The sequence below is a fragment of the Manis javanica genome, chromosome 2 (assembly GCF_040802235.1).
Source record: "Manis javanica isolate MJ-LG chromosome 2, MJ_LKY, whole genome shotgun sequence".
NCBI classification, from domain to species: domain Eukaryota; kingdom Metazoa; phylum Chordata; class Mammalia; order Pholidota; family Manidae; genus Manis; species Manis javanica.
The window spans coordinates 97947500-97972485 of record NC_133157.1 but is presented as its reverse complement, the minus strand read 5'-3'; the positions used below and the strand labels follow the sequence as shown (position 1 = coordinate 97972485).

General features: G+C 42.4%; 2 protein-coding genes across 3 annotated transcripts in view; one reads left to right on the top strand and one right to left on the bottom strand.

Annotated features, from left to right (window-relative positions):
• LOC108409426 (uncharacterized) overlaps positions 1 to 21270 on the bottom strand; it is a 122674-nt gene extending 101404 nt beyond the window's left edge. Inside the window, exons 1-2 of the mRNA XM_037010698.2 lie at positions 21136 to 21270; positions 20345 to 20406 (exon numbers count right to left, since the gene is read on the bottom strand). Coding sequence (XP_036866593.1) covers positions 20345 to 20406; positions 21136 to 21270 — 197 coding nt within the window. The remainder of the gene's footprint in view (positions 1 to 20344; positions 20407 to 21135) is intronic.
• Positions 1 to 24986, top strand: part of CCNY (cyclin Y) — a 290053-nt gene that overhangs the window by 90893 nt on the left and 174174 nt on the right. The window lies entirely within an intron of this gene.

Here is a 24986-nt window from a genome sequence, read left to right as displayed (position 1 = left end):
AGTTTGCTATGGATTCAGTGTGACCTAAGAAATGACAGTAGAACTTTCTTGGAGTGAAAGGGTTTATTACCTGGCTTGTTGTCCTGCCAGTAAGTTGAGCACTAGCATCTCTGCCTCCACGCAGAGCACTGGGCTGAGCTGTCTATATAGTGCTATGGGGAAGTTGGGGTTCCTATGGCCAGGATCCTCACTGAACTTAAACCACCTGATGATGTAACTGTCCTGTTGCTGGCCTGTGGCTCCCACACCTTTAGGCAATAAGCTATTATTACAGTATATAGAGAGCTTGGCTTAGTGGTCTGGGCAGAGGCAGAGATGCTAGTGCTCAACCTAATGCCGGGAGAACAAGCCAGGTAATAAACCCTTATCACCCCAAAGAACATTTTGTTGTCAATTTCTTTGGTCACATTGAATTCATAGGGAACTTGCCTGGGGGTGAAACCTATTGGCAAGACAGTGCAATAATAGCTTATTGCCTACTGGTGTGGAACAGTAGCCTAGCAACAGGCCAGTTAGATTAGCAAGTAGTTTAAGTTCAGTGAGGATCCTGGCCATAGAAACCCCAACTTCCCCACAGACATAAATCTGAATTCTCATTTCAAAATCTTATTAGTGCTCTGTGTTTGACTGACTAGGATGAAGAATGCGTCATTGTTTACTAATTCAGAATCATACCTGTAGCATTTTAAGCCAAATCTGAGCATGTCACAGCCAAATGTAAATTGCCCTGTGTTCATTTATTTCTTAGTAAATGCAGCCATCAGAATGGATAGGCCTCTTGTCTGACTGAGGTAGGCTGTGTGCCCTCGTGCTGATGCCTGCTGTGCTTTGGGGCTGGATCTTGGGTGCAGGACGAAGTCCAGGGTACCTGGCTGAGGCACGGGATGCAGCCAAACAGGTGACCAGCAGGCCCCTTCTGGAGAAGCACCTGCTCAAGTGCTTTCCAGGGGTTACCTTTCTAAAACCAAGTGTAATAGAAGAGGACTTTTCTTCTTAAGGATGTCATTTGTGCTATCATGGGCTTTTTGATATTTCTTCCTTTGCTCTGGAAGTTACTGTCTCCATACAGTAGGACAGATCAAAGGTACAGTTAATATTTAACATAACCTGGCTGTTTCATGCTGCGCCCTCCTAACTGCAGTCAGTCCTACTTCTTGTCTCTCATTGCTCAGCTTGGTGCAAGGTCATCATGCCAGCGCCCTCCAGCCCTGCCAGGGGGCCCCTTCCCTCTTATTCTAGAGCCCCTGATGGTGAACCACCTAGATCTTGCTGGTCTGCCTTTATTTTCTCACCTCCAGGCTAAGGGCAAGTAATCATTAAACTCCCTTTGGTATTCAGAAGAGCCGGTTGTTTTGTTAGGGACTCAGTTTAATGCCCCTTTTAGCTTTTTTTTCAAAACTTCCCTCCTGGTCTTACTCAGTTGCTCCTGAGTTCTCCTCCTCAGACCCCAGTCACCTGAAATCTAGAATGAACTTTTCCTTTAGTCAGGAGCAGCCCTCTCCCCATTTTCCTGAGCTGTCACTCATTTTCAGTCTGGATGCTGCTTTGTACAGCTCATTCTGCTTGTTTCCTATTACTTTTCTGATTTTGAATATAGTAATGGCCATAGGCCAAACATTGTTCTCAGTATTGGGTGATTTTTAACTCGGTCTTCATGGCAGTCTTAGGAGGGTGGGTATTCCTGTTATCCCCATTTTCCAGATGTGTAAATATTGTCCTGACTCATCAGGTTGCTAAGTAGGGGAGCCTGGATTTGAAAACCTGGCTCTGGAGTCTGTTCTCTTAAACACTAATCCCTATTGCTCTCTAGTTCTTGGTTCCTCTGCTTTCTGGAATCTTCTTTCCATCTAGCCTCATGGTCCCCAGGGTGGGTTAGCCCATTCATAAGGTATTCAGCCACAATTTTATATAGGTAGTTGTGGTGCTTTGGAAAAAGCACTGGGCTTAGAATTAGATTCAGGGTCCTGGCTTCCACACTTCCCTAATTGTGTGACTTTGGATAAACTTCCTAACCTCTCAGACCTCAGTTTCCTCACCTTGTGATATGGCCTAACTCGTAGCATTTGAGAGGATTAAATGTGAGCAGGGAGCAAGGTGGTATACTATGGATGTTCAGTAAACGTCAGTTATTATGCTTTCAGTTAAAAAATGTTGAGAACTGTTAGTAACTTTAGAAAAAATGCTGTTTTATGTTTACATTTAATCAGTTAGTTCTGGTTTATAGTGGATGAGATTAAGAAGAAAGAAATCTCTTTAATTTTCATTCAGTTTGGGAGAAACAAGCATTTTTTTTTCTTGGTTACTTAAAAGCTAAAAGATTAGGAGAGAATTGTGCCATTCAAAACAAAGGACTTTTAACATCTAGTTAAGTATGAAGGTACTGATTTAACTTTTGCACGTTTTTTTTCCTGTTTAACTTTAGAAAATATTGACTCATTGAATTGTTTAACCAGAGTAAAAGCCCTTGTAAAAAGTTTCTCTAAAAGCACAATAAAATTTCATTCATAAAGCTTTCATTAAATTGCAGTCTTTGCAACTGACTCCAGATAGGCACTACTAAATCATCTGGAGTTACTACCCTAATTAATGGGCCTGATAAATCACGTGATTTGTGAATCTATTTTGAGCATGTTTTGTGTGCTGAACTCTCCACCTCAGTTTTCTGAAATATGATGACTGATCATCCTCAGGTAGCGTTTTGTCTGTGTGATATTTGCCTTTAGTTCTGTTTCAGCTCTTATTGGTGGCCTTCTTTCATTTATTTGATGATTTCCTGATGAAAGAAGCTTTTTTTGGGGAGTGGGGTGAGCATGTGCATTTGCTGAAGCATCGTTATTTTGGTCACTGTGAACTAATACTTTATTAAGGACTTTTCTCCGAGTTGAATGGTATAGATGTCTCAGTTTTCAAAGACTGAGTCCTTTTGGAGAACGGTGTGAGGAAACCTTTTGTCCAAGAACTTTGGCCTGTCTTAATTCCTGGATTTCTGGCCATAGCCAGGTTAGACAAATGAATAAAAATGGCAGAGCTCTTTCATAGACACAGTACTTTGCAAATTCCTAAAGTCACTTTTTCTGAACTCTGATAGGGCTGCACTTATCCACAGCTCACTTTTCAGTCACCTAATAGCAATCACCCAGTAGAACATGAGCATTAGAGAAGAGCCTTCAGAAGGCATCAGGTTGGCCCTTTGTGTGGAAGAGGGGAAACAGGTCGGGGAAGGGAGTCGCCATGCTGGTCAAGAGGTGGCATGGCAGAGAGCACAAGAGCCTGTCTCTACAGTCAGACCGCCCGGATTTCCTTCCCATCTTGGCTCAGCTGCTTACTGGGCCTGGGGTGGGGAAGTTGCTGACTCTCAAGGCCTTTTCTCAGCTGCCCAAAGTGGGCACTGATCCTACCTCCTTCAGAGTGGTTGTGAGGATGAGACGAGTTAACACACATGGATCATTAGGGTGGCCCAGCCAGCCCACCTTAAGCTCTCAAATGTTTTTATGTAACTGTGGTAAAGAGCCCCTTGCATTTCCACAGTGCTTTATGGCTTACAGAGTGTTTTTCACTCATTATGTCATTTATGCTGTGGATAAAGTGAAGGTTCCTCTGGCCAGGATTCTCATCTGGCCTTGGTTGGCTAGCTCATTACACACATGTGGGCAGTACGTTGGTACTGACTCTATAAAAAGAGCCCTGCCCAGTGCTCCGGTGACACAGTGGCACAGCTGCAAGACTGCAGGAGAGCAGAGATGAGATTGGATTGGTTGTAGCGCCAAGGACAGAGACTGAGACAACTACGGGGGCAGAGAGGCCCAGAGGCAGAGACCGGCTTGTTGTAGGTATACTCACTCTCAGTGGACGGGATACAAGTGATTGACATGCCACTGTGGGAATAAAGTTGGGTATAAACCCTTTCACCCCGAGAATGTACCATTGTCATTTGTTGGTCTCATTGAGTCCATAGTGAACTTGCCCAGGGCTGAAACCCATTGGCAAGACATATACCCACAGAGGTAAGTCTGTTATTACTGAGCGCTGGCCCAGGGTCACCAACTCCCAAGTCTAGTCTCACGATTCATAGGAGTTCAGCTGAGTTATCTATGTCTCAAAATGTGCTTGAGCAGGCACATAAAAGTTGCAAAATTAATGCTTTAAAACTCATGCATTGTGTGATTTTAGAAAGTGCCTTTGCTGAGAAGCTATGTATTCTAGAGGATTGTTTAACCCACATTCTCTGCCAGCTATGCCAGCTTGGTAAGTAAAAATGTCAGGTATAGCATTGCTTATAAAAGCAAAAAACAGAACTCTGGTTTCTGCTGTTAATAAATACCTTGTTCCTGCCTCAGTTACGTGCCTGGGACCTCAGCCTTGGGGCCTTTCTTCTGGTTCTAAGAGGTCTTGATGCTCAGGGTGCTGTATTCCCAGGAGAGCCATGCAAATCCCATGTTCCAGTCTGTACCCTTAGAGTCATGCATCCTGGGTCCCCAGAAGACCTACACCATTTCCCAGCACCAGAAGTTGCCAGGCCAGTGTCAGGGGGATCCCTCCAAATAGCATTGGCTTTGGGACTGCAGCTCCCAGTATTTAGTGGTACAACCCATTTATTTTAATTACTCTCATTATTTTCTCCTGTGTTTTGGCCAGGAACCTTGGATAGGCATAAAGGTGATTGCCCTGGTATTATGTAAGATTAAAGTTGTCTCGTAAATTGAAACAACCTGATTGGGAGGCAACTGGGCTGTATCTGTTTAAATTTACTCGTGCCCTATGGCCTTTAAGGAATTTCCACTTAAAGGAATTTATCCTAGAAATACTCGCATACATTTGCAAGGATCTTGGGAGTTCATTATGGTGCTGTTTATAGTAACTCTATTGGAGATTGGTTAAATAAGTTTGGCACATTCCTAGTGTTATGGATTGAGTTTATTTTCCTTGGTTCTTGTCCCCATTGAAACAAAGAATTGAAGAGATACAATAGTGAAGTAGAGCAAAAGTTTTAATTGGATGCACTCCAACGGAGTAGTGGCCAGAGTCAAGTAGACAAAGTCCCTGATCCGCTAGGCGGGAGGTCTGTGTATTACATTCTGGCTGGGAGGCACCTCTTTGACAAGGTGGGGTTATTTGATTTACAGGTGAGTCTGTATAGCCATCCCTCTCACTGAGCATGTTCTTTCCCATAATGAGGTGTGATTTGGGCTGTTCTTAGTTCTATTCTATTGTGCCCATGTTGGGACCTGGTTGGGACTGGTTTGCCTTGGTCCAGATGGTAAAGAAGTTTTTTCCTTGCAATGCCTTTGTTATTGTGGGTAAATTGCAATTATTTCCAGAATCTCTCGCCTGGCCTTAGTGCATCTCCTATATCAACAGGTATTTCCCAGGGGTGGAGAGAAGTAGTCCATCTCCATATCAATAAGTGATTACATGGAGGGGGAGGCATATCTGGATAGAGAGGTTGGGTGGGGTCCTATTTGCAGCCGGGTCACAAGAGACACAGGTGAGCATAAGTGGACATCTGCTTGTAAGCAATAAATGGGTTTCTCCCACTTTATTTCTCCCTTTGACTGATTTTGGTTTCAAAGGTAATTTGCGGTGGTCTGGGAACTCCTCCCCCTCTACCCCCCACCCCGGAGTTAACAGTTGTCTTCACATGGGACCCCCTACCTGGGCAAAGTCTGGGCAGTTTTTTCTTTGAACCTTATCTTCCCTTTTCTGACTGCTCAAGTTTATCTTTCTACCTAACATTCCTAACACTAGAATTGGGATATCATATGTGGCTTAAAATGAGTTTCATAAATAATAATATGAAAAGGCACCCCAGATATGAAGAACAGGAATGTAAGAGTATCCAGTGTTTGTTCATACACAGTGAGAAGCCCCTGGGGAAGAAATGAATGATTTTATTTGGAAAAATGTAACAGTTCAGAGCAGTTGTATTACTGGTTGTAGCCCTACTAACATAGAGGACTTCCTACTTTATAAACTTTTACATTTCCATATTGTGTAAGTGTTTAAATAGCTAGGTGTATTGCTTTTGCAGTCAGAAAAACTAAAAACAGACAACAGATTATCCCCTCATTAGTGTCTCAGTCAGTGTCCATTGTCCAGCCTTGAACCTGGTTCTCCTCAAGGAAGCCATTTCCTTCATCTTTTGCTTCTGAGAGGTCTCAGGAATGGCCTGCAACTTCATTCTGCCCCTTGGGGAGACTAATCCCTGGTGTCAGTCAACAGGGTGCAGAAGCCTGATCTGTCTTCTCATATGGAACCTTCATTCAGCTGAAAACCACACACACACACTCTCTCTTTCTCTCTCTCTCTCTCTCTCTCTCTCTCTCTCCCTCTCTCTAGTACTTATGCCTTTGCTCTGAAACATGCCTTCTGTATAAACATGTTGTGTTGCCTGGCTTCCCAGTTGGCAGTAGGTTATTAGGAAGGCCTGATAGTGAAGAAGGAAACAAACAAAAAAACTAATGTAAACCGAGGCCTCAGAGCAACAGAGCAACACAATTCAAACTCCATTTAGTTTTGGTGCAAATAGCCCAGCATAGCTCACTGTGTTAATTAATTGTCACTGGTGTCAATGATGACTTTGGACAGGCATCAGAAGCAGGCAAAATATTGTTTAAAACACTCAGTTTATGAAGGCAGGATCATGTGCAATACATTTTAAAAAATACTCTCAGAATTTTTCTAACAGTGTGATATTAAAGCATCAGTTAATATACTGGAAATTTTCTGATGCTGAACCAGGTTTCACAAGCCAGTATCTTGTCTTCCTGCAACTCTCTGTTTTGAAAATAAAATGTTAACTTGAAGGCCAGAAATCTTTCTGGAAACTCTTCCACCCTGGTGCAGTATTCTGAATTATTGTTTCTGCATAGGCAAGCACTCTGAGGAAACTTTGCAGTTTTGTTCCACCAAATTTCCACCTGCCTGTGTTATCACAATAGGCTTTGTGGTTCATTCATTATTAGCAGACTGAATTATAACGAGAAGACACTGTGCCTCTGGGGCTTCCAGTGTTGGCCCAGACAGATGGAACCTCAGTCATACAATTTCCAAGATACATTGGTGCACTCTTCAAAAGTGTATTTGTGTCTTATGCAGAGCAGAAATAAGATCATTTTATTATTTGGGGGCTTTGTAGTAGTAGGTAAATGCAGCAGATCTATCACTGATTTATAAAGCATCACTGGAAAATAACTGCTAAAGCTACAGCACTGGGGCTGCATGGAATGACGGAGGCATTAAAATATTGACACGAACACCTGTGGAAGGTACTGGAGTGCGCCCCTGGTCTTTCTTAATAGCTGGCTGGGTGTGCGCCCTGCCTGAGCTAACCCCCACGGAAGTGCTTCTTAACTGGCTGTTCAGTGGACTCCCCTGAGTGGAATCCTCCACAGTTGGTCAGGCCTGACCCACTTCCCAGACCATTGAATCTAGGTGGACCCAGGCATCAGCATTTTCTAAACTTCCCCCGTGAGTTAAAAGTAAAGCCAGGGTTGAGAAATGCTGAAGTGACAAGTGAGGGCCTTATCGCTCAGTAATAAAGAGCACAGGGGGTTTAAGTCACATCCTGCCTTTCTGTCCTCCTGTCCATCTGAGGAAACGAGCATTTGATACATCACACTTAGTAAGATAACATCAAATAAAAATGAAAGGGAAGAAAATGGAAAACTCTGGTTGAAAATGTGAAATGAGATGGAAGTGAGGCCTACCATGATTCCAGAGGGACCTCATGGCCTGTCCTGACTTTGGTTCTCAGTTTAGTAGCAGTCTCTGTCAAAAGGAAATTTCCCTGGTTTACAGTAAACCAGAGGTTCCAGGGTTCATTCTGGGACTACAGCATGCACTAGGCAGAGCACTGTGTTAGGGCTTTGGTGTTTCCACACCGTGTGTGTGTGTGTGTGTGTGTGTGTGTGTGTGTGTGTGTGTGTGTACAGATGTAAGCATGGTTTGAATCAGTCTCACCACCCTTTGTGAATCACTGGACTAATTAAGCATTCCTGCATCAAATAGGACAGCAGGAATACATTAAATTTCAACATTAACACAGTGTACACTGGCTAAGAAAGCATAATAAAGAGTGGACAGAGTAGATACTGTAAGCATCCATTCGTATGACAGTCTAGAAAGACAAATCAAGTTGCCAGTGACAGAAGCAGGCCAGGGCTGGCCTGTGGTAGGAGTGGGGATACAGGCACTGACTGGTATTGGGCACAAGGGCATTTTTGGGGGTTCTGAGAACACACCATGTCTTGCTTGTAATGGTGGTCATGTGGGTATATGAATTTGTCAAAATTCATTGAAATGTACACTCAAAATAGATATATTTAATTATGTGTAGATCACTACCTCAATAAAGCTGAGTTTAAAGAGTGGACAAGGGAGGAAAGTGGATGGGGAGTAGGGGTGTGAGCAGAGGGTGGTGGTATTGCTTTGTGCCTGGGCTTTGTGTGTCATGAGAGTTTTTCCAGGGAGGGGTGTGGTTATTTGTGCTTAAAATGTTTGCTTCCTAAGCATATGTTGTAGTTTTTCATCTAGGCCAGAGAGAATAAATGCAAACAAAAGAGCTGATTTCAAAAAACTTAAAAAACGAGTTGAATTTTTTGTAGTTTCTCCCCCTTTCTTTGATGCATATGATTGAATGTGGCCCCAAATTCACTGGTGGAGGTGGGTCTCAGAATAAACCTACTGCACTAATTCATTGTGTGGCCAGGGCCTGCCTTTGGCATGGAAAAAACTAAGCTAAAGGTGGTATGTTTTCCTTTTAAAAAAAGAAAGGTCAAAACAGCATTTCCATTTCTAGCTCCTGATGAGCTCCTGATGGTTGGCTGTAGTTTGATGGAAATATAGTACAGCTGACTCAAGTGTTCCTTGGGGAGGACAGACATGGCGGCAGTGGGATAGAGACCATGGTCTGGAGTCAGATAGACCAGCTTTGAGTGCTGGCTCTGCCGCCTACCAGTTTGTGACCTTGGGCAAGTTACCTGTCTCTTTTAACCCTCAGTTTTCTCAGTGGGAAGTGGGTATGATAATAAAGGCTTCCTATAAGCCTTGTGATAAGAATTAACTGAAGTAATCCATGTAAAACATTTAGTATTATGCTTGGCACATAATAAGTGCTCCATAAATGTTAATGAATATGTGCGTATGTATAAACATGGTAATTATTGGTATATACACACACTTTATATATATGGAAAATTTGTTGTGACTCAACTGAGACATACACATCAATAATAACATAGATCACCGGGAAGTTGAAAACTTGCTTCTAAGATTTGCCAAAATAAACAATAATGTCAGTAGGAACCTGTCAAAGACAGGCTGAAATCAAGTCTCAAATTTTTCTTCATTGAGGTTTAAGGAAAAGTGACAAACCCTAAGTGCTGACAGCTGCCATCTGTTTGAGAGGAACATAAAAGCTGTGTCCTTGATCACAGCCCCCACTTGGGACTGGCAGCAGCTCCTGGCAAGAGCCACTTAGCCAAGATACCTAAACTTCCTTTTGGTAAAATACCTGTTAATACCTAGTGATGAGGGTGGGGAGTCACTTTTATAGTTTATGAGCATATACTTTTCTTGATTGACTCCTCCCTATACATATGTAAGTTTATTCTGATTGAATGGTATTCTTTCTTTCATCTAATAGCTGTCTGTCATATATTTACCCTGTACAAGCACTGGGTGACATGGTGAACAGAAATATGCTGCCACTTGTTCTTGTTTTTTTAGTCGGATGGGGAGACGGGAATCTGTCAGGTGGAACCACCTTGCTGAGTGCTGGGTGCTTCTCTGAGAGCCTAGACCGCAGAGAACCTGACGTCATTGCCTGGAGCCCAGGGAGGGTTTTGCTGAGAACCTGACGACTGAGCTGAGATTTGAGAGATAGGTGAGGCAAGGGTAGTGTTGTGGGGTATTTTGAGTAGATGGGAAGCATGTGGATTGTTGCCATCCAGGGGCTGCAGGAAGCCAGTCTGGGTGGAACAGGAGAGTAAGTGGGAAAGTAGAGTAGACTGAGCCCTGAGAGATGGGCAGGGCCAGATGAAGCAAGTCCCTGCAGGCTGTATTCATGCTTTTCATATTTATACTAAGCAATGAGAGGCCATCTAAGTGGTTTAAGTGAGGGAGGGAAAGAAGGAAGGAGGGCCAGAGGGAGGGTCAGGTAAGATGGAGGGACATCATCGGAATTGGCTGACTGCTCTAGATTGCATATTTGGAGATGAGTTGTATGGGTGAGAGATGATGGAAATGCAGAGAAATGGATGTGTTTGAGAGAGGTGCAGGTGGTATAGCATTGACAGAACATGTTGGGTACAGGGTGTGAAGGAACCATGTTCTGGTGTGTGCAGCCTCATGATGGTTCCATGAACTTCAGGCAACAGTGGAGGAGAGCTCCGTGGGGAGGGCAGGAATGTATCTGAGGTGGAGTGACTTTGAGACATCGGCATGGATGTATGCAGTAGTAGGCAGTTGGACAGATTGGCCTGGGACCCAGGCCTGGAATCCTTCTGAGGCATCTTGTACAGAGGCCTACACGGGAAAAGTATATAGGCTGAGTCAGGAAGTGGCCTTCAGGGTGACCTTGAGCACCTGTAATATATATATATTTTTTAGATAATTATTTTTATTGAAGGGTAGTTGACACACAGTATTACATTAGTTTCAGGTGTACAACACAGTGATTGAACATTTATATACATGATAATTCTAGGTACCAGCTATCACTATACCAAGTTGTTACAATATTTTGACTATATTCCTTATACTATACATTACATCCCAGTTATTTATTTTACATTTGGAAGTGTGTATATATATATATTTTTTTTGTGAGGGCATCTCTCATATTTATTGATCAAATGGTTGTTAACAACAATAAAATTCTGTATAGGGGGGTCAATGCACAATCCTTAATCCACCCCAAGCCTAATTTTCGTCAGTCTCCAATCTTCTGAAGCATAACGAACAAGTTCTTACATGGAGTACAAATTCTTACATAGTGAATAAGTTACATGGTGAACATTACAAGGGCAGTCATCACAGAAGCTTCCGGTTTTGCTCATGCATTATGAACTATAAACAGTCAGTTCAAATATGAATATTCATTTGATTTTTATACTTGATTTTTATGTGGATACCACATTTCTCTCTTTATTATTATTATTTTTAATAAAATGCTGAAGTGGTAGGTAGATACAAGATAAAGGTAGAAAACATAGTTTAGTGTTGTAAGAGAGCAAATGTAGATGATCAGGTGTGTGCCTGTAGACTATGTGTTAGTCCAAGCTAGACAAGGGCAATAAAACATCCACGTATGCAGAAGATTTCTCTCAGAACAGGGGGGGAGGTTCTAAGCCTCACCTCTGTTGATCCCCAATTTCTCACCTGATGGCCTCCCTGTGACTGTGCCTGTCTTAGGTTGTTCCTCCCTTGAGGAATCTTACCCGTCTCTGGCTAACCAGTCATCTTCTGGGGCCATACAGGGAAATGTTAAGTTGGTAAGTGAGAGAGAAGCCTTATTGTTTGAAAAGGTTAGCTTTTTACTTCTTTGCATATTTATGCCCTGTGGCTTCTATGCCCAGCATTTGTCTTGAGGTGTCTATTACCACTTGGAAGAATTATAATACTCGGTAAATTCGGTATGTGGCACAATTTCTATTTATGGGTTGTAATTAGGAAGGAAAAAGAAAAGCTATAGAAGTAGCAGGCAGAAGAAAACCTGGGGAGATTGATTATTTCTTTGACATATCTTCTTGTAGAGTAACTTCAGCATGTATAGGTTTTAAACTACTAATTAAATTGCGCACACACATTAACATAATAGGAGTACAGTTACATAACCAAAGCATACCTGTAATTACCAGCCATCTCCAGTGGAACCAAGAAAACCAGTTAGGCACCTTAGGCATTTGTGAAAACTTATCTATGATATGGTAGATATTGTCCAACTGAACTTGAACAGTCTGAGAGAAATCAGACAAATTAAAACAACCCATTCCTGGGGACTGTTCACATCCCATATGTTCTTTTAACAGTAAATAGTCTGTAGTTGTAAGATTTTGGAGTGCTACAATCTGCACTTCTCCTAATTCTTGGTTGAGTTCCAACAGTATAGATCCAGTCAAATTTGTTGTTTTACTGTATGCACGGGCCAGCTTAGATATCTCCTTCTTCATTCCCATGGCAAGTCCAGGAACTGGTAGGATGAGTGCATCTACACCTGTAGCAGTGCGTGAATGTTTGTTGGGGTTTTTTGATGATCATCTTCTGGCATGAGTCTTCCCGAGAGTGCTGATGTTGGAAGTTCTTTTTCATATCGTATCTTAGTTCATTTTCAGGATAGCCAAATTAGGCTTTGATCCTCTGTATAAACACGAACAGACCCTTTGCCTACACTTTGATATACCCTTTATATCATTGTGTAGAACTCATTGGAGGTCACCACACAGGAACTGCTTTTTTTTTTTTTTATCATCAATCTACACTTACATGACGAATATTTTGTTTACGAGCACCTGTAATATTTAATGATGGGAGGAGGAGGAGGAGTCTGAGGGAGTCTGAAAGGGAGTAGGCAGGCAGCAGGAAGAAAGCCTTTGCACCCAGCATTTGTCGGGCTGCAGCGACCACTAGAGGTAAGTGTGGGTAGCAAGATGAGAGAGCCAGAGTTGAGTTAAGGAGTGAGGAGGAGGCAAGAAAATGGACATAGGCCTCTGCTGGGAGGTTTGGGAGAGAGAATAGCTGGTTGCTTTAGGTGTAGGTGTCTCTGGGGTAGAGATGTTGGGTGGAAGTTTCTCCTCCTCCCCTTAAAAATAAGGGAGGCTTGAGCGTGTAACCATGGGTGAGGAGGTTAAGAGCAGTGGAGGGAGACAGGTAGTCTGTACTCTTGAGGTTCTAAGAAGCTAAGAGAGGCAGAAGCTGGGTTAACAGGAGGGCATAGGCTGGCCTGGGCCATCCCGACAACTGATGTGCACTCCCTGTGCCAGTGAGTTGGTATAGTGTGTAGCTAAATCTAAGCCACCTTTAGATTGAATGTTTCAAGGCACAGTATGTGTCCTTTTTCAGTTCCTTGGGGGCAGAAGCTTCTGTCTGCCTCCATACATGAGGACCACACAGTAACACAGAAGTATTTCCATGATGGAGATAATGTGCCTGGAGGATTACAATGTTCTTCCTCCTTCCGCTAGGGTAGAATTTTGTAAAAGTTACTGTAGTGGTGATTTCATTTACCAGGATAAGTTACTCTGGTATGTATCCTTAATGTTTATATGAAATGACCTGAATAATAAGTATTTAAATTTTTTTACAGCATAACATATAAAAAATCCATAGGCAGATCCCCTTGTCAGGCACTGCTACTTTATATTATCTGTCAGCTAGTATCTAGGAAAGTTCCACTGTTAACTAATTATGCTTAAAATAAATTATTTTTCATGTGAACACACAGTACAACTTTGTATTAATAAAAGAAAAAGAATGGAAGGAAATTCTGCAAAATGTTGACAAAATGGAGGGATTTGGGGTTTTATTTTTCCTGTATTTTCTAAATATTCTCTGAGCATATACTTTTAAAATGAAAATAGGCAACGAAAGTCAGTAGACAAAATTTTGTATATTCCATACGCTATTGTAATTATTTAAAAATGCACAACAAAAATGCTGGAATAAAGTTTACCAAAATGTTTACAGCCTTTTTTCTGAATTACAGTGTGAGTGATGGTAGCGGTGATACTGCTCTAAATTTTTGGTTTCCACTTTTTGCTCAATATTTATTTTTATAATGGATAATATGAAGTTAGATTAAAACAGATGTAGAAAAACAGACATTTCAGGAACATGAGCATCTTCTAAGAATCCTTCAGCTATGAGCCTATGTTATTTACCACACTGGAGAGTGAAATTGTCATGGTTGTCAATTTTTAAAGTTCCTTTAATATTGTGGTTGTATGTAGGTTGTTCTATACTAGAACTTAAGAAAAATCTAAATAAATTTTTGAAATCCTGAATCATGGCTTTTTTAGAGGCGGTACTCAGTGCTTAATGTGGGTGTCTTCCAGATACCAGAGAAGGAATTTTTAGATGCTCTGATAATGTGTTTAATTTCTGAGTCTGGCCAGTAATATATCTGAAAGGAAATATTTTGGGTGGTAGAACTTGGTGTCTTATTCCTAACACATTAAATTATGGCTTATCTTGTATATCACATGGTTTATCTTTATTTTCTTTTAAAAAAACAATTTTGAAGCCAAATTAAGCTGGCTCTACATGTTAGCAAAGCACAGTTTTTTCTCAGTGATCACTGGTACCAGTGACTTTGGCAATAAATAACAAATGACAAACAGCCTCACTTGTAATAATGGCTTCCTTGAAGAGCATCTGGGAGTCAAACAGTAGACAGACATAAATATAAAGGAAGTTCCATTCCCAGAGTGCAGTAAAATTGATAAAATCCTTCCTTATGGTCTTAACATCTTTAAAATTTGGGTCATTATAGTTGAGTTTTAGTTAAAACTTTAAGTTTGTCATTTCCCTGAACTTTACTTAATTTACCTGATGGTATCTTACATCAGTTTCCTATTTAAAAATCACTGAGCTTCTGACATCTAATACTGAGCATCATTCAGTGAAAATGGCATATCCATATGCACTGCATAAAAAATGTGCATCTTAGCTGTTCTGGAGCATTAACTGGATTAGTTTTGGATAGTCAAGTATCATCCTTCTGTAGTGATGGGTCTGTCAGAGCATGTTAACTATTCAGAGGTGTCTTTTAAACTTCTCAAGGCATAATGATGTGTGTACTGTTTACATTAAAAAAAATTCTCATCTGGTGGACATTAATTTTTAAAAAGCCAATGTAAGTCTGCATTTTTGTTGAAATATTAGTGCATATGACATTCAGATCATACATAAAAGAGATTTCATTTAATTTATTTTGGAAACTTAATTTTACAACCAGGTGTGGTATGTATTTTGTCAGATCTTACTTTTGTGTGTGAGTAGTGATGCAGATGGGAAAAACCATCTACCTGGAGTTATGTATCCTGCAGAACCACAGCTTCCCACTGCTCACCCACTTGTATGACAGATTCCTGATGTGCATGAGGAAGAAGAATTTACTGCATATATGAAGGAAGTATTTCTTGAAGCTGAGGTTTTTATTGTGGATATTTTCCAATTTCCATGTTTACATCAACAATTTAATTTTCATGTGGAAAAAGTTTTTCAGGTTCCTGATTACTAACTGGATAAGCCTGGGGAAAATTTTACTCACCCCACGCCAGCACAGTCCTTGGCCCTTCCTCAGGACCAGGCACAAGTAGCACAAGTACTTTATTTTTAAGCTGAACAATGTGAGGAGCAACCACATTATATTTAGTGGTAACAATTTCCCTCTTTTGGTTATCTTGATTTGGGATTTTTCTATATATGTTAAGCTCATAAATAAGATGTTTCTAGTCTCCTTTTGTCAGAATCACACCCAGCACTAGCAGTCTAACCAGTCTGAACAGGAAGGCATCATCTTTGATTTTATGATGCTCTATTAAAAGAAATGTGATGAATTAACTAGATTGTCTTTATACCTGACAAACTGATAAGGGAATATCTTGGGATATTCATGTTCAGAAAATAATTTGGAGAAAGGTGTCACTCAAGGAGACAGCAGGTGTTGGTTGATCCTGTATATCTGTCAAAGGTGTGCTTGGTCCAGGAAATCTATTAAAACGGGGACTGTAGAGTGGTTGTGTTAAAGAATGTGAAATTGATACTGGAAATTGCCCAGTTAGGGGCTGAGGGGTAGGTGTATTTGAACCCCACATCTATCCATATGTCTGTGTCTTAGACTTAAATGTACTCTTTGAGAGCAGAGTTGGGACTGTGGGGGCCAGCCTGTTGTCCTGCATGTAGTGAGCATGCAATAGACTCAGCCCCGTTCCTCTGTGAGTGTGCATCTAGTCTGAGATGGATGGAGAGCATAAAGGAAGCAAGATGGGCAAAGAACAAGTGCACTGGAGCCTGGGAGGTGGGAGCTCGCTGTGTTGTGGTTTTGCTTTTGTTTCCAGGCTTCCTAGGGATGACACCACAGGCCCAGAGTTTGCAGTAGAAATCTGACTTGATGTGAAACACAACTTGAGACAGAAGATTTCACTCTGTTCACTGAACAAGTGTCAGCTGGTGGGGAAGAGTCTCATGCTTGTTAGTTTTATTTTTATTGAGAAATACCAGAGTTCATAGGAAGGGTCAAGTGGGGCTGGGAAATCTGGGTACTCTGGGTTCTTGTTGTCCTGAGCACAGAGTTCACTGAAGTAGTGTCAGGCTGTAAATATGGGGAGGAGAAAATCCCGGGGCAAAATGCCTTTGAAACTGGTATCAGCCAAAGGGAGAAGTAAAGTTTAAAACCCATTTATTGCTTACAAGGAGTCATCCTAAGTCTCTCTTTCCTGCTGTGGCAGAAGTGAATGAATGCTCTCCCCAGCTTCTCAGGTCCAGATAAGCCCTCGCTTTGAGACCTTGGGCCCATTATTTAAATCCCTCCGTACCTCAGTTTTTCATCAGTAAAATGGGGTGTATTAATTGCATTATCTCATTGTGCTATGTGAGGATTAGTACATCTCTTTTTGTATTCTGTGTGATGAAATAGAAGGGACTGTGCTTCATACCATTGTACAATGGTTGTCTCCAGGAAGAATGCTTCTATGTGATTATTGAGTTGCAAGCTAAACTAGCCTTCCCTCCCACCCTCCCCATCCCCCCATGGAATAGCATTTTTAGTTGAGAGAACAGTTGATTAAAGTTATTCAGGTAAATGTTTTTCTGAAAATAAAGTATTGCCAGCTTCAATATCTATCCTGCAGAACCACAGCTGGCAATGTTTGTTGCCAGTGATAAAGTCCATGCTTTCTTGCAAAAACTAGAGTTTTGGAAAACTTGTATTTGCTACCTGAGTTTGACAGTTTGTAGTACTTAAAGACTTTTCTGATGAGATGGGGCTGATTTAAAATTTTTTTATAATAAAATATATAAACATTTAGAAGATCTACCTAACTCACTGAATAAATATTTTTTTGAATGACTAACATGTAATGTTATAAAACCTTGCTTGAATAGAAAATCCATTCAAAGTACAAGATAGTCCAATGGATTTGTAATGTAGCAGTACAAAAGATTCACTGGGCCACCATCCAAAAGACAAACAACAACAAATGTTGGCAAGGATGTGGAGAAAGGGGAACCCTCCTACACTGCTGGTGGGAATGTAAATTAGTTCAACCATTGTCGAAAGCAGTGTGGAGGTTCCTCAAAAAACTAAAAATAGAAATACCATTTGACCCAGGAATTCCACTCCTAGAAATTTACCCTAAGAATGCAGGAGCCCAGTTTGAAAAAGACATATGCACCCCTATGTTTATCGTAGCACTATTTACAATAGCCAAGAAATGGAAGCAACCTAAGTGTCCATCAGTAGATGAATGGATAAAAAAAGTGGTGCATATACACAATGGAATATTATTCAGCCATAAGAAGAAAACATATCCTACCATTTGCAACAACATGGATGGAGCTAGAGGGTCTTATGCTCAGTGAAATAAGCCAGGCAGAGAAAGACAAGTACCAAATGATTTCACTCATAAGAACAAAGAAAAAACTGAAGGAACAAAACAACAGCAGAATCACAGAACCCAAGAATGGACTAACAGTTACCAAAGGGAAAGGGTCTGGGGAGGATGGCTGGGAAGGGGAGGGACGGGGGGGGAAAAGGGGCATTACTATTGGCAGATATAATGTAGAGGGGGCACGGGGAGGGCTGGCTGTATAACACAGAGAAGACAAGTAGTGATTCTACAGCATCTTACTATGCCGAAGGACAGTGACTGTAATGGGGTATGTGGTGGGGACTTGATGATGGGGGGAGTCTAGTAACCATAATGTCACTCTTCCTTGGCTATGTGATACTAGACAAGTTATTTAAACTTCCTTGCCTTTGTTTTTGTATCTTCAAAATGGGGAGAAAACGGGATTGCTCTGAATATGGAGATAATCTCTTCTAAGGCACCCAGCTCTCAGTTCCTGGTATTTGGTAATTGTTGAATAAATTGATAGTTCTGTCTGCATTTCTACTATTGGGGTCATTTCAACCCCAAACAACCCCATGGTAACCTCCTTTAGTGTGTGTGTATATCAGAGACTTAAGAGTCAGGAATCTCTCAATCTCTGTTAGGCCTGCAACAGGTTTTTTAGTAAATGCCTGTTAAACAAATGAATAAGAAAATTCTAGAGAGTACCTTTAGAATAATCCTTGATTATTTAGGAACTAACCTCAAGTGCTTGGCTTACATACAGTTCAGTAGTGATGGGCTCTGTCAGTAGCAGTTTTAGCATAAAATTAAAGAACACCTGTGGAACAGAGAAGACCCTACTTGTCGTGTTCCTGGCTGAGCCCCACATATGAACTTTGTAACCTTAGCAAAGTTGCTGCTTGTAATAGTTTCACCATTAAGAAAAAAAAGCGATGAAATGCTGAAATCCTACTGTAGGATTTCAAGTTCAAGCCAGAGCAAATCTCAGTTTTTTTTTTTAAAGACACAGGTGAAGGGAGGAAGTGAGAAGAGCAAGGATGACCCAGTGTCTGAAAATCAGAAGTTATCAAGTAGGTAAATCGGGTAACCATTTGAGTTGAAAAGGAAATTTTCATTTTCAGAATTCATTGACCACATAATAGCAATTTCAGTGTAGAGTATTAACTCTTTAATACCTCAACTATTAACTTAAGGTTGTGGCTACACTGTATCATTCTTCTAAACTTTGAATTCTCTCTGATCTAGGTGCCAAATGCTTTGAAATCCAATGTGGTACTTAAATCATTTTTCTAGGCTAAGGTAAGCTGTCATTCTTTTGAGTTCTGACATGTGTTCTTACTACAGAATCTGGTAAAGTCATTCTCGTTTTGTTGGGGAAGCAGAAGCAACCTGAGTTTGTGGCCCTAGGTTCAGGCTTAGGAGCCATGCAGGCTGGCTTAGGCCTTGGCTTCTCCACCTACAGGGCTTTGGCCTTAGACTGATCACGATTCCCCGTTTCACATATGCAACTTGGAGAAGTAGTATCTGTGCCATGGGCTTGCTGGTGTTGCAGTGTGCTAGGTATTTAGTGCAGTGTCTGGAAAAAATTACGGTGTGTTTTCTCCTGCTGAGGCATGGCACCAGCACAGATAGGAGAGTTTGTGTTGTAGAGAGAAGGTTGGTGTGTGAACCTCTTGCTATTTCAGTGCTTTGTATATTGAGTCATATGGCACATGTTTATTGGTATAAGTTCATACTGATTGTCTGAGGAAAGAGCATTAGATTTGAGTTGGAAGAACTAGCTCCAGTCCTTGCTGTCTTACTTTGGACAAATATTTTTATTTTTCTCAGCTTCAGTGTCCTTATCCATAAAATGAGAATAATAACAGCTGCCTCAGAAGACTGCTGGAGTGATTAAGTGAGACCCCAAGAGTTCTTGATGCCCAGTGAGCCCTAATAGATCAGAATACTTCAAATTTTCTTAATAATAATTAACATTTCTGCCTATGTGCTTACTTTTGACTGAAGCTTTGAATGTTAGTCTTTCATATAATTTTCATATCACTTGATTTAAGAAGAACTAAACAGACTACATTGTACTTTGGGCATAAAGGTAGGTTCTGGGAAATCTGGGTAGGTAGGAATAACAGCTTCCTTAATCTTTGGAGCTATTGGACTAATCAGAAGGAGCCATCAGGATTTTTTTTACAGGAAGGATGAGAGTTTTATGGGGGGAGTGGGCAGGGATCAGGATTTGGGCTTTAAGAAGGAGGTTGATGATGGGCTGGAGGCCAAGATTGCTGTCAGGGCTAAAAGGGTATTGGTTAACTGTAACAGGTTGAGTAGGGTCTTTCAGGGCTATTCTGAGGGGTTAGTGGTGTGAGGCTATACAAGGGTTTTTTTTATGTCCCAAACAATAGGGTCAATTTATGATTTAATAAGCTGTACCACCTCAGAGGGGAGGGCCTCTTTTGAGGGTATAACTGGGAGAATGAGGGAGGGTTCCAAGGAAAGTGAGGGAATGTGTAAGGATGCCCCCCATGCAGTGGAGAATATCTCTTCCCAGAAGGGTTGTGGGGCAGAGGGGGATTACCAGAAAGTAGTGAGTGAAAGTAATGTGGCCCAAGGAACAATATAAAGGAGGGGTTTGGGCTAGTGTTTCTATTAAGCCTTTCATTCCAACAACCAAGAGAGGAGGGGAGCAAAGGTCCCGAGTATTCAGTAAGCACAGAGAGACTGGCTCCCATGTCAACCAGAAAGGAATCCTGCCTTCCTGCCACCACCATTGTTACCTGTGGATCTGCTGGTGTCCTCCTGGAGGGGGCCTTGGGATCTGGGCCAAGTCAATTAGTCCCTGAAAACAAGGACATGAGTGCCGCCAGGTCCTCTCTAGATGTGTCTGGTTGCCTGGAGGGGAGAGAACTCAAGGGAGGGGCTGACTTCCCCAGAGGGCAATCCACTCTCCAGTGACCCCACTGTGTGAGGTTTGGACATGGCTTTGTTGGAGGCCTGGGATCAGGGCAAGCTCTTGCCCAGTGGCCCTGACTGCCACAGCAGAAACTGTTGCTAGGTGGGTGTGGGGTGTGCAGCCTTTTGCAGGCTTGTCCTCAGGAGGTCGAACTAGGGAGGCCTGAATCTGATATTCGTCTTCAGCCTGTCTTTCTTTCTGAGTTTTTGTTCCTCTTCCTGGTTGTTGAGAACTTTAAATAAAAGCAAGGTCTGCAAGCTCTTTCTGGGGTGTTTGGGGTCCATTTTCTAATTTTTGGAGCTTTTTACGAATATCTGGGTAAGACTGGGAAATGAAATGGAGGTATAGGAGAAAAAGGCCCTCAGGGGAGTTAGGGCTGGTGTATGTGTATTTGATCATGGCCTCTGAAAAGCTGTTCATAAAGAGGGCTGTGTTTTCATCTGCTTCCTTGGTAATATTTCTGAGGCGCTCATAGTTGACCTGTTTATTTTTATTTCTTTCCATCCCTGCCAGGAGGCAAGTGATCATGTGATCACGACCTGCCCTCCCAGGGTCACCGAGTGGGTATGTCCACCCAGGGTTCTGGGGCTCAGCCCTGGGGACCGTTCGAGTTACCGGAGCACGATTAGGGTGCTGGTGCTGCAACTCGTCAGCATGGTTTCCAGCTGCATACCAGATGTGTTCCCTCTCCTCATCTCTGAGGGTGGACGAGGGGATGAGGTAAATGTCCTTCCAGGTGAGGGTGTACATTGAGTAACGCAGAGGACTTCTTTCCTGAATTTATCCGGGTTTTCTCAGAAGGACCCCATCTTTTGTTCAGTATGCTCCAGATCATTAATAGAAAAGGAGACGTGAACACGAACGGGCCTTCCAGTGTCAAGTTCCTCCCTGAGGGGTGGGAGAGGGTGAGGAGCAGTCTGGGGCGGTGCTGGGTGGGAAGTGGGAGTGTGAGAGCCTATCTGAGGGGGGAGAAGGGGGGTTTGGAGAGGGGGTTGTGTTAGAAGAGGCAGAAGGGCCTGGGGAGCTGAGGGCAGGGAGGGATCTGGCTCTGCTGAGGCTGCCGCAGTGGTCGGGGGAGGACACCGAGGCGGTCGGGGTGGGGGGCGGGAGCTGTCAGCCAGGTCCAGCTTGTCAGTGGAGGGAACAGGTGGATGGAGGCGCGATGCCCTCAGGGCAGGGGGAGGGGATTTTTGTTCTGGCAAGGAGAATTAGGGGGTTTTTGTTCAGCGGGGGGAGATTTAGGGGATTTTTGGTCAGTGAGAAGTATCTGAAGAGAGGAGAGGGAGGAACAAAGGGAGGGCTCATGGAGGATGAAGAAAGCTTGGACATGGGGAACCTCTGCCCATTTGTCAGGCCTCTGGAGGAAGTTATTAAGGTCTTGGAGAATTTGGAAATCAAAAGTGCCCTCAGCTGGCCAGCATGACCCGTTACCAAGTTTGTATTGGGGCCACATGGAGGTGGAGTAAAAGATCAATTTTTCTTGCTTAATTTCTCCTTTAATCATAATTGGGAAAGATGACATAGGAGACAGCTGAGGGGGGTGTCTCCCGATGTTTCTGAGGGAGAATTGCCCATCGTGGGGGGTGAGAAAGGGTGGCCAAGGTTGGGAAGCAGACTGCTGGGACCTCTCACTGCTACTACTGGCTTTCCCACTGGAGTCCGTGGGCTCCTGGAGCTGGATGAGATTGTCCTGCATGCTGAAAGGAGGTCCCCCTGGTCAGAGTGCAGGAGGTCCCCTTTTCTTATGGTGTTCTCAAATGGAAACAGCGAGGAAGGGAAAGGATAAAAGGGAAAAGGGAAAGGGGACAGCAGATCAACTTTCTCTGGGTGCCAAGAGAAAGCCAGTGAGGCCAGAATCTCACTCTCCTGGGCATGGTGATGGATTTGTGGCTTGTGGTAGGTGTGTAGACTGAGGTCTGGCAGGACAGTCCTGGAGTTCATAAGAGGGGTGTTGCTTGGGTGAGGGAGGGAAGGGAAATGGGGTGAGACACAGGAGGCCCTCAGGATCTAGGAGTTTGCCCAGGAGGAGCTGCTGCTGCCCACTGCTTCCCAGGTTGCAGAAGGGCTCCTGCTCTCAGCTCCCACTCCTGGGTTTTGGCACCAGATAAAAGGAAAAGAAGGGCCTCAACAGTCCACACAGCTTTATTGCTAGACCTGAGAGGGACCCCTCTGTTCTTGCAAGCAGAACAAAGAAGGCCTCTCTTACAGGCTAAGAGGCCTTTTATAGCATCTTTTTGGCAGGGGGTGTTGCTTGTGACTTGCTGATGTGTCCTCCAGAAAATGTTTGTAGCCTAAGTAAAATGAAACCTAAGTCTCTCTGAGATGGTGGGTGGGCTTATTCAAAATGGTGGTACTGCTGTTCGGGCTGTATCATGTTTAAATTTAGAAATAAAAATCTTTTCTGGAAAGGAACTTTTCAGTTCTCCCTAAGAAAAATCCAGTATTAGAATGTGGAAGACAAATCTTTGGATGACATAGCATAGGAAAGGGCAAGAACCCTAACACATTGTCTGGTATCTCCTTCAGTGGTTTCAGTAACAGTTTCTTTACCGTGTAGAATTTTAGATCTGGAAGGTAACCTTAACAGAACATCCAGTTTAATCTTCTAATTTCACAGCTGAGGAAACTGGTGCTCAGAAGGGGTCACAGCTTGTTAGTGGCAGAACCAAGAGTGAATGACCTCGTCCTCTGGTCTCACTTGAACAGCCTTCCTCTGAGGGGAAGGATGTTCTGGGCTCATTTTGTGCATTTTCTTGTAGTTTTTGTCACTGTCTTTTAGTTTTATCCTTAAGTATCTGGAATGTGTTACAACATTAAATCATTCGAGTTGGACTGTTCTGTCAGCACCATGCACACATTGGCTTCACCAAATGAGTGAGGATCCAATTTGGCACATGGATTTGGAGATAACTGCTCTTTAAGGTAATATATCAGCTGAAGTGGTTTTTATCCCCCTCCAGCTGTCCTCTGCCCCCTTCTATTATAGGATCTTTTGAAGGAATAAAATGTTTTTTTCCCTTGTACTCTTCTTTCAGCTTTTAAATTTACTTTTTTCTGACCCCTTATTTTTGTTTAGTTAATAAAACTCTTTGTTTCTTTTTAACCTCATGAGAGGACCTCACATCAGTGTAATTATTTTGTCAAATATGAAACACATCTATTGTCAAAGAAAAGAAATGAAAAATAATGTTCTGTGTCCTAAAGTGAATAATTAAGCAAATATGTTAACTGTTATGGATGAAAGGTTATAGTCACAGATTTTCCAATCTTTGATACATATTGTCATCTTGGCTCTACTGTTTTAAAAAATAATTGTTTTTGAAACTGATGCCTTTTAATGTAAGAATTTGACTGACGATGGCAGTGTTTCCTTGGCAGTGAACTTGAGTGCCTCAAAGTGTCATCAGTCATATTCTCACTCTTGTGAGTGACAGAGAGTCAGGGGAGAGCCTGCCTATGAATTTTCTTTGCTGGGAAATAAACTTGTGTTAATTTATTCTTTTTGGATGAATTAAAAAAAAAAGTGACATGAAGCATGAAGGAGGGTGCGGTCCAAGTTGCTAATGTCATTCTGACACAGGCCCTCCTTACTGCTTTGGGCTTTTCCTGCTACAGAGGCAAGTCTGCAAAAGACTGGCCCAAAGCCGTGTTGTTATGTTGTTTCCCCTCTGTCTGAAAAGGGGATTTGGGCATAGCAGGTTCAGGGAAAAGTGATGCTGTGTGGTTTTTCTATGGTCATGAATTAGTTACAAGCCCCAGGGAGGCCCAGTGGGGCAGGCTTGTTGGGTGACTTGTCCATCCTGTTGAGGAGACTCGCTGTGGACTAGAGTTTGTCCTGCCTTTATTTGTAGATAAAACCACTCAATCAGAGTGTAACATTTAAGGGGCTTGTGCTATTTGGCAAGTGGTTTTTAAAAAAGTCATTGAAGAGGAATCAATCTTGAACCTTATTTTCTTCTATTTACACTTTGCTCTTATATGATCCTTTTTCACTTTTCACTTATGAAGTATTACTTGCTAATCTCAGGGATGATCTGAATGAAACCAATCCATAGCTGTCTTCAGAATGATTCTTCCTGTTTTTCTTCACATCACAGTTCTGGGAATGGTGGTACATTTTATCCCAGTCCAGGCAGATCTGCCATTCTCAACCACAGCTACCACTCGGGGATAAATTTTCTGTCCTCTCAGTTATTTATTGGTTCTAGTTTTCTCTCTCTCACTTTGTATCCCTCACTCTTCCTTTCTGTCTCTTAATGCATTGTCTTCTATATCCCCTACCCCTTTTAACTTAATTTTAGAATGTGAATGAACAGAATGATCTGTCACAAGCGCTGCAGGATGAAGGGCTGGTGGAGGAGAGCTGGCGGGAGAGGACTCTGAAGAGGACAAGGAGGAGACCCCCAGAGGCTGTACCTGCCTGGGGAAAGGGCCTGCCTGTCTGTGGGCACTCAGTCAGAGAAGCA